The sequence below is a fragment of the Typopeltis vanoorti genome, chromosome 20 (genome assembly GCF_054136105.1).
Source record: "Typopeltis vanoorti isolate ZY-2024b chromosome 20, IOZ_Tvanoo_1.0, whole genome shotgun sequence".
Taxonomy (NCBI): Eukaryota; Metazoa; Arthropoda; class Arachnida; order Uropygi; family Thelyphonidae; genus Typopeltis; species Typopeltis vanoorti.
Genome location: NC_143568.1, coordinates 100,294,139 through 100,314,845, shown reverse-complemented (window position 1 = coordinate 100,314,845; position 20,707 = coordinate 100,294,139). Strand labels below are relative to the sequence as shown.

The 20,707-nt window shown below is 35.8% G+C and overlaps 1 protein-coding gene across 2 annotated transcripts in view; it reads left to right on the top strand.

Annotated features, from left to right (window-relative positions):
• Nucleotides 1-2,731: 2,731 nt before the first annotated feature.
• Nucleotides 2,732-20,707, top strand: part of LOC150095712 (uncharacterized) — a 200,006-nt gene continuing 182,030 nt past the window's right edge. For both annotated transcript variants that reach the window (XM_090410298.1, XM_090410297.1), the window contains exon 1: nucleotides 2,732-3,082. In XM_090410298.1, the coding sequence (XP_090266424.1) occupies nucleotides 2,996-3,082 (87 nt within the window). In that variant the 5' untranslated portion in view covers nucleotides 2,732-2,995. The remainder of the gene's footprint in view (nucleotides 3,083-20,707) is intronic.

Sequence of the window (20,707 nt, the reverse complement as noted above, 5' to 3'; positions counted from 1 at the left end):
CATCGGACACCATAGTGTGATTTACAAACAGTCATGGTGCCCGCCTTAATAAGATGCAGGACCGCTTTTCTTTGCTGCAGAGTCTGCTGCGAACCTGCGGACTAACTTTCCACAAGGTGTACCATATCGATCAATGGGAATTTGGACCATTCTTCATGTAGGCATGTAATGTTATCTTGGACTGTTGTGGGGCGGATGTCGTTTGAACACACCCGATTCTCCAGTTCATTCCATAGATGTTCAATTCGATTGAGTTCATGACTCTGTGGAGGCCAGTCAATCGTGATATTCCTGTCCACAAACCACTGAGTTACAGCAGGAGCAACTTATGAACACAGTGCAATGCCTTGTTGAAAAAGACAATGGTCACTTCCTGCACCACCAGTGGCAGCCCGTACATAAGCACTGCAACACTGCAGCACCCCCAAGGAAAAATTGAAAAATTTAAATTTTGTTTGTGTTTATAAATAATAACAATGCTGACAACATTATATAAATGCAATACAACATGCTAAGGGTTACAGCTTATGTTTTGACATTGATTGAATAGTTAATAATTGGAATTGTTCGATTAACGCTTTAGATTACAAAACAGATGCACTGTGACCTAACACCGATATTCGTTTGCGATTGTAATTGCACGTTACGTCATTCTCATACTTCCCAAACAGCAGTGTATTTTACGTATCCATGCGCACGTTATTTCTGTGAGATATGAAACGTTTATTATTGGTGCTTGTGTGAATGGCGAACTCTTTTTTTTTTTTAAAAAAATCAGCTAACGCCTATGTTGTTCCCGTTTCGGGAGTAGGCGGGGCCGTTTACCCTAATTCTTTTTTTTTTGTTAATCTTTTTTTATTTTGTTAAAATAACATTTAATTATTTATTTATTATAGATACAAGGCTGAATTATGACGATTGTCACTGTTGAAAATATGAAAATAATTATATTATTTCAATTATCGTTACACGAAACAAATGCACTGCGATCTAACGCCGATATTCGTTTGCGCTTGTCATTGCTATTGATACAAAATTTGTATTATTGGTGTTTGTTCATGGTGAGGATGAAATATTTTTAATAAAGCGATTTTTAAGATGTAAACTTATATATTAATAAATTCGTGACTGATTAGGAAAAAAATATTTTTATTTTTATTTTTGTATATGCAGCACCCCCACTTAAAATTTTCACTGGCTGCCACTGTGCACCAAAAAGTAGGAAATTTTGCACTGTCAAGAATGTTTAGATCTCTATCAGAGTTCAATGATCGTGGTCATGACACCACAAACAAATGTACGAGGCAAAACCAGGATCACACCATCACACGGCCATGTACGAATTTTATAGTTAGGGTTGATCACTCTGTTAAAAGATGTTCACCCGGCATCTGTCACATCTACATCGTCAATCTTCTCGGTAAAGGGTGTAGCTTGATGTGTTACACCATAACACATTTCTAAAGCTTCCCTGTTCCGCTGTACACGCTCTTTGCACCACTGAAGAGGACGCTCCATGTTGGTTCGAGTGATGCGGAGCTTGCATATTGCTGTCCTACCATGATAACCCATGTTGTGTTCACCGGTTTTGTATACTTTAGTGCATATTTGTGTTTTGCTCGATGCCTGGAATTCTGCATTCTACGTGTCGGCCGACGAATTGTAGTTTTTGTATATTATCCTTCGTAGCACGCTACGGTCACGGTCTATGAGTGTACTGGGTTGTACACTGTCGGATGCGCTTGCAGTTCACTTCTTGCGCTTCCATCTCAATATGGTATCATTGATTATTGACCTCGGATGCCCAAATAGGCAACAATATGTCGAACAGATATGCCTACAACCTGGCATAAATCATAGCGTCTCCGTCAATTTCCTTCTTGTAGTCATATCAGCTGGACACTGTTGCTCTGAGTTGGAAGTATCACATTTCTTCAATTTATACCGGATATAAACACGTGATTCATTACATGGCGCGATTCAGCTTGGCCATGGTTGGTGTTTGTTGACTCTTTTCCATGCAGATTTACAATGCAAATGCAAATTTGATTTCATTTGTTTTTCTTTTTTTCGGCAGGTCTCTTTATGAGGTTCTAAAGATTCTATCTAAAGAAAGGTTCAATTAATTAATGTCGAAATTAAAAACACAGGCTAGTTTTTAGTGTAATTAGTATGTTATCTACCAATGAACTACAGTTTAAGCATTAGCTAGCATATGGGATAAACGACATTCTCTGCTCGCTTGAAGAGATGGGCCTCTGCACATCCGAATATAATGCAGGTAGTCAACATTGATGGACTTTACTTCATCAGCGATTTTTTCTCATCAACGACTTATTTTCGTTCGTTAAAACAATGCACTCTTTTTCTTTCTTGCCCCCCTTTGTCTCATCTTCTGTTCCATCACTGTTTGGATCACGTTCGCTGAGATATTCAGAACCCGCGAGCTGTGTATCCCAGATGAAATGCTTTCTGAAATAACCAAGTGAAAATCGCCTTTAAGTTTTGTCTTCATTATTAAATAATATTAATTTTAAAAGATCTTTGGCTTATATAGAATTAGTTTAATTTTTTTTTAAAGAGGCGAGCATTCTTTATTTTTAACGTTGATTGTTATGTATGATTCCTGCGAAATTTCCAATTTATGACTAGTTCAATGATCAGTTTCAGTTTTTTTCCACGACAATCACGCCATCTACTAGTAACATATCGTTACTAAGAACGCGCCACATGCGAAAGACGCGTAATCAAAGTAAAAATTATTAATTTTAAAGTAATATTTGTTTTAAGAATTTGTAATGTTTTTGGACAAGTTTCCGGAAGTTGGGAATATCTGGTTATATTCAATAAATGTAGAACCTTCTTACTGAATGTAATTATGATATTTCAGAATAAGAATTTCAGCGTCGGTGAATGAAGACTACCCCTGGTTATTTATGTGGATCATCAAACGACCATATAGCATTACTCTTATTTTAAAATTGAAATTTGCATTATGAACGAAAAAGTGAATCCTCATCAGTATTCTGTTTCCTCTAAGCTATCCCATGAAGGATTTTTACAAAAGATGGTATTGCTTCAGGTAATATTGACAGCTCTGTTGACATTCCATGGATTATATATTTCGTTTACTCAGTATGAGTATACAGTGAAATTACGAAGTATCTATATATCTGACATTCATAGGATTATCTTCTTTAAATAAAGCGGTTTAATTTATCACTCAATTTACTTTTGCACCAAAATGTTGAAAGCTGATTTTAAAATACGCCAATGTGATGCGATGAGAAATGACAGATACGACGCTCTCTTTATTAAGTTATATAAACTGTCAAAATCACTGATAAAACGGTTCAGCCTTAAAAGAAGTTTAAAAACAATATACGAAAAAATATTTCATGAAGGTATTTGTTATATGAACTCCATTTGAGGTGTGCAGATAATCCAGCAATATCATATACATGTTTTTCACTAGCATTAAAACTATAGTGTAATCTACAAAACGGGAAAATCTTTACAAATACAACTTCAATTTCACGCCTAATCTCTAGTAAAGAACTTAGCATGTCATTATATTATTAGTGGTATTGTCTTTATAAAACCCACAGAATTTTGAAGATTTTGAAAATTTGAAAACCTAATTTAACAAAAATACAACCAATGTAACAGATATAAATGGCTAAATTTTACAGTAAATTAACTATCTTCACCTACTTTAACCAATTAAACCGTCAATGTAAAGAAACTTAATATATGTAAAGTAACACAATATATCCTATGCACCTAACCAGACTAACATAACCTAACCTATAGAAACTTATGTAGCCTATATAAAAAATGTAATAATCTACCTAAAATGAGTAAACACCTCTAATGCTTTTTATTTCCCAAAGGGAGTATGCAGATTTTTTTCATCTTAACTTTTGGAAATTGGTGAAGGAGAGGATGCAGTTGATCAGCACCATCTTGAACTTTTGTGCTTGATTTTCTGAGATGCAGGGTTAAAAAAAAAATTGGGGGAAGGCAGAGGGAAACCCACTTGCCTCAAGTAGTACTTTCTCCTGGAAAAATGCTATTAGCTTGCAAACTGGCTGAAAAAAATATTAGAGTTCTTCTGGTTGGCAGTGAGTTTCAAGCACACAAGTCTTTCTTTTGATTGTATCATAATGGTACAAGAAATAGTGCCACAAGGCTACACACGCTTCTAAATGCTTGCTTGGTGCTGAATGGAGAGTGCATCTTTTTTGTGGTAGAAAATGGATTTACATGTCACTTGGGCATAGACATTGTTAACGTGCTTGTATATGGAAGATGATTTTCATTACTTAGAGTGACACATTTTCCGTATTGGAGGCCTGCAGGGATTTCTTGAGCAGTGTGGCTGGAACAATTAATTATCATTCTGCCCACTGTATTAATGTGCAATAAGTTCTCACGATGAGTCCTTGGACTCCCTGGAGCTGTCACGTAATAATAATAATAATACATAGTACCATATATGGGTAGTGGGTTGGGAAAGGAGTAGCTTGTTTACATTTGATTTAAAAGACTGTATATTGTATTCCTTGGGAAACACATCAAGAGGGGAAAACTGACTAAAATTAACACACGTGAACCACAATAGTAGGTTTTTTATTACGTAAATATTTTGTCCTAGGCATCTTAGGACATCATCAGTACAGTAGAACAATACTAGGAATGAAACAAAGGATAGAGTGCTTATGTACAATGGAATCCAAATTTGCGTGCAGTGGTGCGTTGCAGCCTGAACTTAAATTAGATTAAATTGAATTAAATTAAATTTAATTAAAATTAAATTACAGTTAAGTTATTTTTATACAATTTCGTATGACAATTTCCCATACTTTAGGATGGTAAGAACATCATTGCGGTTTAGATTTGGTCTATGAAGTAGGGCTTCAGCACTTTCTTTATATAAGCATTCATATTTATATGAAGATCTGTGTATGAGTTTTGTCTTTTTCCAGTTGGTGTTGTGGTTTGGGTTTTCATCTCTGTGTTGAGCGAGGCCTGATTTTTGCAGTTTGATGAGGCGTATGGTCTTGATGTTCTGAAATGCATTTGAAAACTGATCTACCAATCTGTCCATAATAAGAGAGTTTACAGGGGCATGGAACCTCGTATACAACAGGTAGTAGCATAGGTGAAAGTTTGTCTTTGGGCGAAGATAACAGGTTGTGGATCTGGTTGATGGGTTTGTAGGTGGCGGTAAGATTGTATTTCTTTATAATTTTCGAGAGCCATTCGGAGATGCCTTTGATATAAGGTATGGGAATCCTATGGGCTTGTTCTTGTCTAGGTTGATGTGTAGTGAAGTTGCTGATGATTTTTTGAGTTGTTTTGAGATTGTATCCATTTAGAGTGGCTGCGTTTTTGATTATTTCCAATTCTTGTTTTAGAGAATCTTCGGAGGAGCAAAATCTGTGTGCTCTGGTTACCAATGATTTAATGATGCCAAATTTTTGAGAGGGATAGTGAGCAGAAGTATGGTGAATGTAGCGACCTGAAAATGTCAGCTTGTGATAGATCTGAAAATGTCGGCTTGTGGAGATGGAACTTCTGCTCATCATCCCTCTCAAAAATTTGGCATTTTTGAGAGGGATGGTGAGCAGAATTCTGTCAATTGGAGAGCAAATATGCTATCCACTTAGCTGACCAGTCAGGATTTCTGACTGGTTAGCTTGCCAATAATGGTTTGCATTTCTAAGTCATACCATGAATATTTAAATTTTTTTTTTGTTTTTAATTTCAAGAATATTTCTTCTATTCATACTAGTTATGAATAGAAGAATTATGACAAAATTTTCAAGATTAGATACTGTATTTGTTTTATGTACATGGCAGCAGAACCCTTGAACTAAAAACAGTAACACACTTAGAAGAAAATGTTTAATTTTAATGGGGCTACCTGTTCGTAACAAAACTATAATTACAAAATGTCACATTGAAACGGCGAATCATCAGGCATGCTTTACAAAATACATACACACCTATTAGATGATTCTATTTGTCTATCTGTCCATTCATGAATATGCAAGTCATCATAAAATTCCTGACATGTACCCTCAAGGGGTGTATAGGCGGTGGTGTGTTGGGACCGGCTCGTGCAAGCTGGTTGTTAAAATTTTTGAAATTTAGTGAGCCGGTTGTTAATGTTTTTAAGTAGAGCAAGCCAGTTATTAAATTTATGAAAGGATAGATGAAGAATGGTGGTATATACTTTTTCTTGTAAATATTTTGAAATTGTATAATAAACACTTACATATATTATTATTATTATTATTATTATCAAAAATAAATGCATAAAGGAGAATTCACAAAACACAAACTCAATTTACGAATGGGAATTTGGAAACGATTTTATTTACTAAACAATGTCTGTATTCATTAAAACACAAACACGTTATTAAAACTCCCAAACTGGGTATTTGAATAAACAATAATACCTTATTTTTCGGCGAATTTCCAAGAACTCGCAACATTAAGTTCTTCGAAATACAACATTGTTGCACTATCGTCAAATGCAAAAATTTGTCACGACGACTACAGTCTCTGGTCATTTGATAGACTACGAGTGGTAATATTAGTGTTACATTTTTTTGTTCAGGATTTCGTTTGATAACAGGTAAGTTGTAGGTAATATAGGAAAATTTTCTTTAATATATGTTTTTATTTTATTTTTTTATTTTTTTTTAATAATTAATATATTTTTTTAATAATTAAAAATGAAATAGAACAAAACTTCTTAAACATTAAAAGGACAAAATTTGAAGAAGCAGAAACAAAGACATCTGAAGATACTTTGTGAAGAATCAAATCAAATAGAACTTTGTGAAGAATCAAATTTTTCATAAAGTGAGCCGGTTGTTAAAAATTTACCAACATGCCACTGTGTATAGGATATGATAGTACTACATGAAAAATTTACATCATTACTGACTTCCTATCTACAATTTTTCTCCAAATCAGTCTGTCACTTGTCAAGACTCTAACATTATCAGATCTTATATTTTTATTGTCTAAGGCACTTCGTACCGTATCAATCCACCTATATATTGGTCTTCCTCAGGGTCGTTTTCCTGCCAACCTGGCAGAGAACACTTGTTTTGCTAAACTTTCCTCTCCCATTATGTTTAAGTGACCATACCACCTGAGATTAGCTCTGCTAACGCATTCCTGGATGCTGACGATGTCAAGTTCTTTCCTAATATCCTCGTTTTTTCATATGATATTGACATTGATGCCATCTGTTCGTGCCCCTGATCTTTCTCAGGACTCTCATGTCTGTGGTCTCTAGTCTTTGGTCAAGTGTTTTATTTCTGACCCAGCTCTCGGATCCATAAGTTAAAACTGGTTTGAACACCGTGTTGTATACACCTAATTTAGTGTTCTAACTAATTTCTCTATTATTCCAGATGAATTTATTCAGTTGACTTCCTACAGTACCAACTTTGTTGATCCTGTTGTCTATTTCCATATTTAATTTACCATCTTCATTAAAAATCGTGCCTAAGTAGCTGAAATGTTTTACTTGTTTCACAGGTTTGTCATTCAGAACACAGTTGACATTTTCAATGCTTCTGCTTTTTTTTCATTGTCCTTCATACCATATCAATTACAACAGTTATTAATTCAATCAGGGAATCTTGCAGACTTGTAGCAGATTTATTTAGAAGTATAATATCGTCTGCATAAAGCACTCCAATTTTGATATCAGGTTTAATACCACTTTCCTTCATAATGTGATCCATATAGATAATGAATAACAGAAGGGATAATTTACATCCTTGTCTGACACCAGATTTAACATTAAACCACCTTCCAGTACTTCCTTCAATTCTAACCTGACTTATATCGCAAATAAAGACTAAGTATTGCTTGATATAATGCCCCATTAACAACATATAACTGTAGTGTTTTGACCAGCTTCTCTCTTGGCATCTTGTCATATGCCTTTTCCAGATTTGCAAAACTTAAATACAGATCTTTGTTATATTCCTATGATTTCTCAACTATCTGTTATAAAGTGAAGATCTGATACTGACAGCCTGCCTCTATTTGTTCTGAATCCAGCTTGTTCTTCACCAAACTTTTCTTCCACAATCCTTCTATCCGTTTCTCAAATATACTTGCATATATCTTACCAGGAACACTTGGTAATGAAATATCTATGTAATTTATTTCTCTTTTTACATATGGGTACTGTGAGAGCTCTACTCCAATCATCTGAAATTCGTTTCTCTCTCCACGCCTTCTGAACTATGTGGCACAGCACTGTAAGACGTTTATACTGCCACACGAGCATTTCTGGTCGAATATCATCTACTCCCACTACCTTTCCACATTTCAGGCTTTTGATGATTTTTTACTTCAAGTATGGATATGTATTCTTGATTCCATGCCTGGTCAGTGTTTTTTACCACTGTGCTGTCATCGCTGCTTGTTTCATTTAGTAATTTTTCAAAGTAATTACTCCATACTTCAAGGATATCTTTTTTCCCCAGTTTTCATGTCACCTTTATCATCTCTAATTCCTTTTACAAAACTTTTTCCTCCATTTCTGAGCTTCTTCAACAACAACAACCTCCAGAATATCTTGCCACCTTCTTGATATTTATTTTCTATGTTCTTACCAGAGTCTTCCCATGACTTTTGTTTACAGTAGCTAGTTTTACTCAGTGTTTAGCTTTCTTACATTTGTCTCTGTATTCTCTAAGAGCACAAGCTGACTTATTTGCCAGGAACTTTTGATATGCTCTCTTCTTTTCTTTCACTGCCTCTTTAACTTCCTGTGTCCACCATGGAGTTCCGATTTTTCTGTCCTTACAGACAACCTGACCACATGCCTCTGTGGCTGAATCATCAGTGTCTTCTGCAAGGCTTGCCACTGAATCTCCAAGGTTTGGTTCCTGTTCTCAAACTCTCATTTTTTCTTGAATAATGTTTGTGTATTTTAATCTACAGTTCACATCTGAGAGCTGCTCAACTTTTATATGCTTTAAAACTTACATGTTCTTCATTTTAAAATGAAATTCAGTTTTATCATGCTCAAGACTAAATAGTGATCACTTCCAATTTCAAATACTCTGTACAGTCTGGTGTCCTGCACAAGGGAGAAAACATCACTATCAACAATAACATAGTCGATGAGACTTTTCTTATTCCTTGCCTCTTCTCTCCATATGAATTTGTTCACATTTTTTAGTTGAAACATGGTGTTAGTAATAACTGGTCCCTGTCCTGAGCAGAAATCCAACAGGTATTTGCCATTATTATTGACTTTGCTCTTTTCTCCAAATTATCCCAAAATATTTTTGTATGTTTGACAATCATTTCCTACTCTGCTATTTAGATCCCCAACAAGGGCCAACTTTTCCTTTTTCGTTGTGTCAGTTGCTTTCTCTAAAGCCTCAAAAATTCCTCTACTTCTACCATAGTAGAACCTTCTGTGGGACCATAGGCACAAATAAGTCTCATCGTCCAGTTCTCCATTCTGATATTTGCCCAGATCACTCTACTCGAGACTGCCTGCCATTTAAGAAGGTTAGTCTCATATTTGGTGTTGAATACTATGGCTACTCCTTCTTTTCCTTGATTGTCATTGCCTGAATATAACATTTTGTATTTATTGCTTAGAAAGATCTCTCCAGTTTTTGTCTTTTTTGTTTCAGTCACCCCTATTATGTTGATCTGGTACTTCACAATGAATAACTTTGCATTCCTCCACATTAAACTGATACCCATTATCTCTTGCCCATACTGATAGCCTATCTAAATCGTCCTGCAAGCTCTTCACAACACCATGATTAACTATTACTTTACCTAATTTCGCATCATCAGTAAACAATTGAATTTTTCCTTTCAGTTTATATCCTATATCATTTATGTACAAATTAAACAATAGTGGTCCCAGCACTGAACCTTGTGGCACACCACTAGTCATCTGCTTTTTCTTAGATATTGCCCCTCCATATACCACTTTTTGATACCTGCTCTGCTCAACAGCCCTTCTCTTATACAAATAACAGTGTCATATTGATGCCCATTTGTTCTAATTTGCATAACAGAGTTCCATGTGGTATTCTGTTAGACACCGTAGCAGAATCATTGCATAACCGTTTCCTTTATCTGACTAACCTGTCACTCTATTATAAAAAATTAATAAATTACTAGGGCTTAACTGACCCTTCACAAAGTCATGTTGTCCCTCACAGAATATCATATTCTTATCCAACCATTCTTGAATTCTTTTTTGACCAAAATTTCCAGTACTTTCAGATTGATGTATAATTTACTACTGGTCTTAGAACATCTTATGCAGAGGAATTATTTTGCCTTCTTTCCATTCACTACTCTACCAGAACTGAGACTTAAATTAAAGAGCCAAGTCAGGGGCATTGCCTTACACATTCTCACAAAATGCAAGCTGAGATCCCATCTAATCTCACAGCTATATTTACTCTGAGAGTCTGCAGTATCATAAGAACCTCCAATTCATCCACCTCTGTTCCCACATCAGTCTCTATCACATATGTCAAGCATTACCCTCACTTGGATGATATACTCTTGTAAAGTGGTTACTTACATACTGAACTATTTTATCTTTCTGTCACCTCTTCGCCATCAGCACTCATTAAGGTTATTCTTCCATAGTCAGTTTTCCTCTTACTTGCCACGTAATGAAAGAACTCTTTGGTATTTCCTTTGGTCTGCCTAGCTAGTTTCTTCTCGTAATCTGATATGCCTTTCTTACTGTCATGAGTTATGATATTTCTCATCCATCTAACTTCTACCTGATTAATTCTCCTTACCTTAGATATAGAACCTTGAATTTAATATAGCATTCTCTAGATGCCCCCCTTAACTAACTCCCATGCACTACTAACATCCTTTCTTTGTAGCATTTAATGCCATAGTACAGATTTAACCTTCCTCCTAAGCTTGTCATAATCACCTGACTTGTAGTTCCACATATACTCTTTCTTTACAAAATATTCCTTATGTTTTACAGTCTCCCAGGTCAAGACCGCATAGTTACTTACGTCAGTCGGAGGCAATGTGGCCATCTTGGTTATGGATAGCTCTTCTGATCCTATGATCAGGTATACATTACTCTCAGCCCTAGTCCCTTCCATCACATGCTGCCTTAAGTAATTATCTCTTAGCAGGTGTATAAATTCTATTTCCATCCTGCCATGTGATCTTTCTTCCTTCTGGTCTATATCTCCATAGTTGAAGTCCCTCATAATAATCAATTAATCTGCACGCATACTAATTTGGCAGTGAATGTCTTCCAGATCATCTGTGGAATCCCTTGATCTATAGCAACAACCAACTGTATATTTTGTCTTATGTGCCGTGATCTACCACCAGACTGCTTCAAATGAATAGCTACCCTCCTGCCTGTCTCCTGTTTTTTTTTTTTTTTTTTTTTTTTTTTTTTTTTTGGCTGCCATTCATCTGCTATGATTAGCAGTACCCCTCTCTACTCATCTTATCTTTTCCATCTTCCCTGAAAATACTAAACTCTTTCTATCTCTTTCACATTTTCACATTCTATCCCTGTAGCTACATCATCTGCTGTTAGTCAAGTTTCACTAATGCCTATAAGTTTTGATAAGGTTGCACTAACCAAGGCAGATGCTTTATAGAATGCAAAAGAAATTTTTCTAGTTTGTCACCTAATGACTTAGCCAACGTATTATTTTATTATTATTATTTTTATTAAGATCTCTGCAAAAGCTGTAGACTCATTGCAGAAGATCCACTAACATTCCAAAAACCAAATATTATCATTTGTATTTTATCTGTCATACCTAAATTTGAACTCCTTCACTGATGTAGCACTGACAACTGACTCCAGCAACTTATTTGCTATAGGCACCAAAGCTATATAACTGAGAGGAGACCTCCACATAGTGCCTTTAAAGGAATGTGGAGAACCAACCAACCAGGGCTTCTGACCTAATGTCCAATCCTCACCTTCTCATGGTGTACCCTGTTAGATATCTACCTGGATACTGAATGAACGTGGATGGGCTGGCAAGTTGGGATTTAGCCGACCAAATTGTATTCTTATTGGCTTAAACCAAAACATAAAATGATGGTACAACAGAGTTTCATGCTGTCTGGGGCATCACCCGGTTAAACAACGATCCCATTGTTTTTACCAGGGAACCAGGGCGAAAAGCCAGCTACTGGAACAAATCTGAAAACACACCCCAACTTAACATCGCTAGAGTTAAAGATCAGTACTATCAACATGAGAGGCCTGAACGGCAAAGAAATGGAGCTAGCTGAGGAATTGGATAAGTACCAGATTGACATAATACGGATGACTGAAACAAAAAAAGGCAAAAATTGGTGAGATCTTTCTGGGCAATAAATACAAAGTATTATATTCAGGCAATGACGATCAAGAAAAAGGAGGAGTAACCATAGTATTCAACACAAAATATGAGACTAACCTTCTTGAATGGCAGGCAGTCTCAAGTATAGTGATGTGGGCAAATATGAGAATGGGGAACTGGACAATGAGACTTATTTGTGCCTATGGTCCCATAGAAGGTTCTACTAAGGTAGAAGTGGTGGAATTTTTTTGATGCTTTAGAGAAAGCAACTGACACAATGAAAAAGGAAAAGTTGGTCCTTGTTGGGGATCTAAATAGCAGACTAGGAAATGATTGTCGGGGTGCTTAAGGGTCAAAGCTGTATAACTGAGAGGAGACCTCCACATAGCCTTTAAAGGAATGTGGAGAACCGACCAGGGCTTCTGACCTAATGTCCAATCCTCACCTTCTCGTGGTGCACCCTGTTGGGTATCTACTTGGATACTGAACAAACAAGGATGGGCTGGTAATTTGGGATTTTGCCGACCAAATTGTATTCTTATTGGTTAAACCAAAATAAAAAATGATGGTACAACATGACAAAATTTCATGCCGACTGCAGCATCGCTCAGTTAAACAAGGCCCCTGTTGTTTTCCCCAGGGAACCAGGGCGAACAACGAAAAGTCAGCTACTGGAACAAATCTGAAAACAAACCCCAACTCAACATCACCAGAGTTAAAGATCGGTACTATCAACGTAAGAAGCCTGAATAGCAAAGAAAAGGAGCTAGCTGAGGAATTAGATAAGTACCAGATCGACATAATAGGGGTGACTGAAACAAAAAAGACAAAAACTGGTGAGATCTTTCTGAGCAATAAATACAAAATGTTATATTCAGGCAATGACAATCAAGGAAAAGAAGGAGGTAGCCATAGTATCCAACACAAAATATGAGGCTAATCTTCTTGAATGGCAGTCAGTCTCAAGTACAGTAATGTAGGCAAATATGAGAATGGGGAATTGGACAATGAGACTTATTTGTGCCTATGGTCCCACAGAAGGTTCTACTAAGGTAGAAGTGGAGGAATTTTTTGAGGCTCTAGAGAAAGCTACTGACACAATGAAAAGGGAAAAGTTGGTCCTTGTTGGGGATCTAACTAGCAGAGCAGGAAGTGATTGTCAGACATACAAAAATGTTTTGGGAAAATTTGGAGAAAAGAGCAAAACTAATAATAATGGCAAATATCTGTTGGATTTCTGCTCAGGACATGGACTGGTTATTACTAACACCATGTTCCAACATGAAAATGTGCACAAATTCACATGGAGAGAAGAGGCTAGGAATAAGAAAAGTCTCATTGACTATGTTATTGTTGATAGTGATGTTTTCTCCCTGGTGCAGGACACCAGAGTGTACAGAGTATTTGAAATTGGAAGTGATCACTATTTAATCTTGAGCAGGATAAAATTGAATTTCATGTTGAAAAGAATAACATGTAAGAAAGTTTTAAAGCGAATAAAAGTTGAGCAGCTTTCAGATGTGAACTGCAGACTACAATACACAGAAAAAAAGTTGAAGAAAAAATGAAAGAGTTTGAGAACAGGAATCAAACCTTGGAGATTGAGTGGCAAACTCTGAAGAAAACATTGATTCTGTCAGAGAGAGGCATGTGGTGAGGTTGTCTGCAAGGATAAAAAAATCAGAACTCCCTGGTGGACACAGGAAGTTTAAAGAGGCAGTGAAGGAAAAGAAGAAAGCATATCAAAAGTTCCTGTCAAATAAGTCAGCTTGTGCTCTTAGAGAATATAGAGACAAATGCAGGAATGCCAAACACTGTGTAAAACTTTGGCAAGAATATAGAAAATAAATATCAAGAAGGTGGCAAAATATTCTGGAGGTTGTTGAAGAAGCTTAGGAATGGAGGAAAGAGTGCTGTAAAAGGAGTTAGAGATGATAATACTGACATGAAAATGGGAGAAAAAGATATCCTTGAAGTATGGAGTAATTACTTTGAAAAACTGCTAAATGAAACAAGCAGTGATGACAGTACAGTGGTAAAAAACACTGCCCAGGCATGCAGTCAGGAATACATATCCATACTTGAAGTAGAAAAAGCCATCAAAGGCTTGAAATGTGGAAAGGCAGCAGGAGTAGATGATATTCGACCAGAAATGCTGAAGTATGGTGGTATAAGAGTCTTACAGTGGCTGCATTGCATAGTTCAGAAAGCATGGACAGAGGGCCGAATTCCCAATGATTGGATTAGGGCTCTCATAGTAGGGATATAAAAAGGATATAAAAAAGGGATATAAAAAGGATATAAAAAAGGGATATAAAAGTGAATGTGAGAATTACAGAGGTATTTCCCTACTGAGTGTTCCTGGCAAGATCTATGCAAGTATACTTGAGAAATGGTTGAGAAGAATTGTGGAAGAAAAGCTTGGTGAAGAGCAAGCTGGATTCAGGCCAAATAGAGGCTGTTAGGCTCAGATCTTCACTTTACGACAAATAGTCGAGAAAGCATGAGAATATAACAAAGATCTGTATTTAAGTTTTGTCTATTTGGAAAAGGCATATGACAAGGTGCCAAGAGAGAAGCTATTTAATACGCTGCAGTTATATGGTGTCAATGGGGCATTATATCAAGCAATACTTAGTCTTTATTTGAGTTGTAAGTCAGCAGTTAGAATTGAAGGAAGTACAGGAAGATTGTTTAATGTTAAATCTAGTTTGAGACAATGATGTACATTATCCCCTCTGTTATTCATTATCTATATGGATCACATTATGAAGGAAAGTGGTATTAAACATGATATCAAAATTGGAGATGTTAATGTCAGCTCTTTGCTTTATGCGGATGATGTTATACTTCTAAATAAATCCGCTACAAGTCTGCAAGATTCTCTGACTAAATTGAATAGTTGTTGTAATAGATATGGTATGAAGGTCAGCAATAAAAAGACAAAGACAATGAAAATAGGCAGAATCATTGAAAATGTCAACTGTGTTGTGAATGGAGAACCTGTGGAACAAGTAAAACATTTCAGCTACTTAGGCACGATTTTTGCTGAAGATGGTAAATTAAATATAGAAATAGACTACAGAATCGGCAAAGCTGGTATGGTGGGAAGTCAATTGAATAAATTCATATGGAATAAGAGAGAAATTAATCGGAACACTAAATTAGCTGTATTCAAGACAGTGTTCAAACCAGTTTAACTTATGGATATGAGAGCTGGGTCAGAAGTAAAACACTTGGCCAAAGACTAGAGACCGCAGATATGAGAGTCCTGAGAAAGATTATCCGTGAACAGATGGCATCAATGGCAATATCATATTAAAAACGAGGATATTAGGAAAGAACTTGACATTGTCAGCATCCAGGAATGCGTTAACAGAGCTAATCTCAGGTGGTATGGTCACCTAAACAGAATGGGCAAAGAAAGATTAGCAAAACAAGTGTTCTCAGCCAGGTTGGCAGCAAAACGACCCAGAGGTAGACCACGATATAGGTTCATTGATACGGTAGAAAGTGCCTTAGATGATAGAAATATAAGATCTGATAATATTGGAGTCTTGACAAGTAACAGACTGATTTGGAAGAAAATTGTAGATAGGAAGTTAGTAATGATGTAATTTTTTTCATGTAGTAATATCATATCCTGTACACCCTTGAGGGTACATGACAGGAATTTGATGATGATGAAATGATTGTCAGACATACATGGAAAATTTGGAGAAAAGAGAAAGCTAATAATAATGGCAAATATTTGTTGGATTTCTGCTCAGGACATGGACTGGTTATTACTAACACCATGTTCCAACATAAAAATGTGCACAAATTCACATAGAAGAGGCAAGGAATAAGAAAAGTCTCATTGACTATGTTATTGTTGATAGTGATGTTTTCTCCCTGGTGCAGGACACCAGAGTGTACAGAGGATTTGAAATTGGAAGTGATCACTATTTAGTCTTGAGCAGGATAAAATTGAATTTCATATTGAAAAGAATAACATGTAAGAAAGTTTTAAAGCAAATAAAAGTTGAGCAGTTCTCAGATGTGAACTGTAGACTAAAATACACAAAGATTATTGAAGAAAAAAATGAAAGAGTTCGAGAACAGGAACAAAACCTTGGCGATTCAGTGGCAGGCCTTGAAGAAAACTCTGATTCACATGCCTCTCTGACTGAATCAGAGTTTTCTTCAAAGTTGTATGCAAGGATAGGAAAATCAGAACTCTATGGTGGACACACGAAATTAAAGAGGCAGTGAAGGAAAAGAAGAAAGCATATCAAAAGTTCCTGGCAAATAAGTCAGCTTGTGCTCTTAGAGAATACAGAGTCAAATGTAAGAAAGCTAAACACTGTGTAAAACTAGCTAAACAAAAGTCATGGGGAAGACTAGTAAGAACATAGAAAATAAATATCAAGAAGGTGGCAAGATATTCTGGAGATTGTTGAAGAAGCCTAGGAATGGAGGAAAGAGTGCTGTAAAAGGAGTTAGAGATGATAAAGGTGACATGAAAACTGGAGAAAAAGATATCCTTGAAGTATGTAGTAATTACTTCGAAAATTTGCCAAGTGAAACAAGCGATGACAGCACAGTGGTAAAAAACACTGTCCAGGTATGCAGTCAGGAATACATATCCGTACTTGAGGTGGAAAAGGCCATCAGAATCCTGAAATGTGGAAAGACAGCAGGAGTAGATTATATTTGACCAGAAATGCTAAAGAATGGAGGTATAAAAGGCTTACAGCGGCTGCACCTCATAGTTCAGAAGGCCTGGACAGTGGGACGAATTCCAGATGTTTGGATTAGAGCTCTCATAATAACCATATATAAAAAGGGAAATAAAACTGAATGTGAGAATTACAGAGATATTTCTTTACTGAGTGTTCCTGGTAAGATATATGCAAGTATACTTGAGAAACGGTTGAGAAGAATTGTGGAAGAAAAGCTTGGTGATGAATATGCTGGATTCAGGCCAAATAAAGGCTGTCAGTATGAGATTTTCATTTTACGACAAATAGTTGAGAAATCATGGGAATATAACAAAGATCTGTATTTAAGTTTTGTAGATCTGGAAAAGGCATATGACAAGGTGCCATGGAAGAAGATATTCAAAATGCTACAGTTATATGGTGTCAATGGGTCATTGTATCAAGCAATACTTAGTCTTTATTTGAGTTGTAAGTCAGCAATTAGAATTGAAGGAAGTACAGGAAGATGGTTTAATGTTAAATTTGGTGTCAGACAATGATATACATTATCCACTCTGTTATTCATTATCTATATGGATCACATTATGAAAGAAAGTGGCATTAAACCTGATATCAAAATTGAAGATGTTAATCTCGGCACGTTGCTTTATGCAGATGATATTATACTTCTAAAAGACAATGAAAATATCAACTGCATTGTGAATGTGAAACCTATAGAACAAGTGAAACATTTCAGCTACTTAGGCAAGATTTTTAGATGGCAAATTAAATATGGAAATAGACAATAGAATCAAAGCTTGTGTAGTAGGAAGTCAACTGAATAAATTCATATGGAATAAGAGAGAAATTAGTTGGAACACTAAATTAGCTGTATACAACACATTCTTGTAGAAAGGCTTATATGTTGGTAACACAGAGTAGGGCAGCTGTAAGCTGTCCTACTTTGGCCATACAAGCAGGACAGTGAATATTAGAATTTCAGAACACAAAGACTACATTCGTTTTCACCAGTATAGCCACTCTGGTCTTGCAGACCATGCTCTGGATACACGCCACAGAATATGGTGGAAGAAAGCAACAATAATATACCGTAGCAGGTTCAAATTTGAAAGTCTTTTCATGGAATCAGCCTGAGCCCTAAGAAACATGCTAAACTTCAACAAATTTGGTTGCATGAGAATGCCCCAAATTTAGGAGACATACATCAGGAGACCTTCAGCCCAATGGCCAAGAATACCTACATAGCCTGCTAGGGGGCGCCATCAGGACTTTTAGGAGAAATGATAGCTTACTCGCTTCGTCCTCATTTACTGTATGTAGTGCCTGCATGCACGTCTTTATTGTAAGTTCCTTTGAAAATGGCAACATGACGTTGCCGAAATATTGGAAATATATATTAAAGTTTAATTTAATTTATATTTTAGTGTATGTTGAATTCCTTAAGTGAATTAATAATCATTTATGATTTTGAATGAGTATGATTTAGTTATATTCCTGAATATTTTATTAAATCTGAGAGAATGTTAACATCGCCTGGTGCCTTGTTAGAAGATAGTTCGTTTAGCACTGATTCAAATTCATCTTGTAATATGGTTAGATCAATATCTTCTGCATCATTCATTGTTTCATCTTCTATACCCTTTGTTTAGATCTTTTCCTTTATAGAGTTCTTCTAGGTACTCCTTCCATCTTTCAGAAATTTCTTCCTTATCTGCATGAATGCTCCCATGTTTAGATTTAATGACTGCTTGTTTTGTTCTGCTGGCTCATTCCTTTTATAATGTTATATGCTTTATCGACCCTCCCAGTCTTGGTTATATCTTCTATTTCGTTGCACTTCTCTATATACCATCGTTCTTTTGTTTCTTTGAATTTTGTATTTATCATATTTTTTAGATGTTTTTATTTTACCTTTCTTCATATGGAGAGGTTTTGTATTTTCTTCTTTCATCTAATTGGTTTAGAATGTCTTGGGCGATCCAAAGTTTTTTTTTTGTTAACCTGCATTTTACTCCTCTGCAGTCAATGACTGCAGAGTTGATTGTGTCCTTAAAATGGGTCCACTTTCCTTCTGTGTTTACCTTTCTACTTTCTCTTATTTTAATGCTTTCATCAGTCTTCGTTTATAGAGTCTGTTGTTTTTCCTCTATTTTTGGGTTATCTATATTCCAGTTTGGCCTTTTCCTTGATTTCAAACTACCTTTTAATAAAAATCAAATTGTGGTCACTGTCTGCATCAGTTCCAGGGCAACTTTTGCTTGATTTTACTTGATTTTTATATCTGTTTCTTGTCATAATATAATCTATTTGTTACCTTCCTATATCCACTGGTATTTTCCAAGTTTACTTTCTTTTTGGTACCGCAAACCAGCTGTTGGAGATTCTCAGATGAACTCTAGAAGCCTATTGCCTCTGTGATTTTGGCATCCCAGTCCATGTTTTGCTATCTCTCTACCATCATTTCCTTCTCTATTCATTGTATTCCAATCAACTATGACAATGACATTGTCTTTGCTTTTGGCAAGTTTATCAAACACTCAATATATGCACATATTTTTTCAACTTTGTCATGACTATGGTCACTGGTAGGCATGTATGTTTGTATTATTATATTTGTTGTTTTTGTTTGAGTTTTACCATTATCAGTCTTCTGCTATATTTTACTGAGTTGATTATTCTTCTTCCCCATTGTAACTCCATTTTTTGCTGTCATCACCTGAATAAATTATTCTCTAGTTACCACTCCAGAAGTCTCCAGTTTCATTCTATCTCATCTCACTAATTCCTAGTATGGCTGTTTTTAATATATCAATTTTTCTCTTTATATTTTCTAACTTTCCAATTTGTAGGAGGGTTCTCACATTCCATGTCCCAATGAGTGGACAAGAATTTTACTGGTTTACAATATAAGAAACCTTGTCCTTTCCCCTGTCATGCACAAGTATCGAGTCATTGTTCAAGATCAAGTTCTAAGAGATAATAAAGCACTTAGAACTTCCATCCATACTGCTACCTTACTAGGGAAAAATAGAACAAGGTGGTTTCTCGTTGCCTTCCTTGTCCAGCAATAGCCTTATTCTAACAGACAAGCTTAGGTGTTTAAGGTTATTCATAACGTTTTTTTAACAGTATTAACAACACCAAATGAACTATTTTATAAAAAGATGTTTATTAACTTGCTTATATTTTGCTGAATTTCAAATCCACATGTTCAGAACACATCACAGCATGTATACGTGACAGTGAGTAAATGAAAAATACAAATTGTAACAGACAAAAGATCTAATATCCTAATTTGGTGCCTTCTGATGTAAAAAAAAAAAAAAAAGGAATAAGTATTACAACCATGTAGGAATTGCTCTTAAGATTACAGTCTTCCAAATTTTTGGCAAATGCAACCATATTTGTTCAGGTTAGGAGAATTCTTTATATAGCCATGGCTGACTCAAATAATTTTTCTAATCTCTAATGACTTCTAAATATCACATTCTAATCCTATGTGAAGGAGTGTTCAAAGTATGGTCTGTCAGTCCTGCCTTGTCATAATAATGGTAGCGAATGTATTTTTTACGTTCTTACAGGTGGATGTTAACAGATCTTCCTGTCTGCCCATAGTAGGCCAAGTAACGGTCA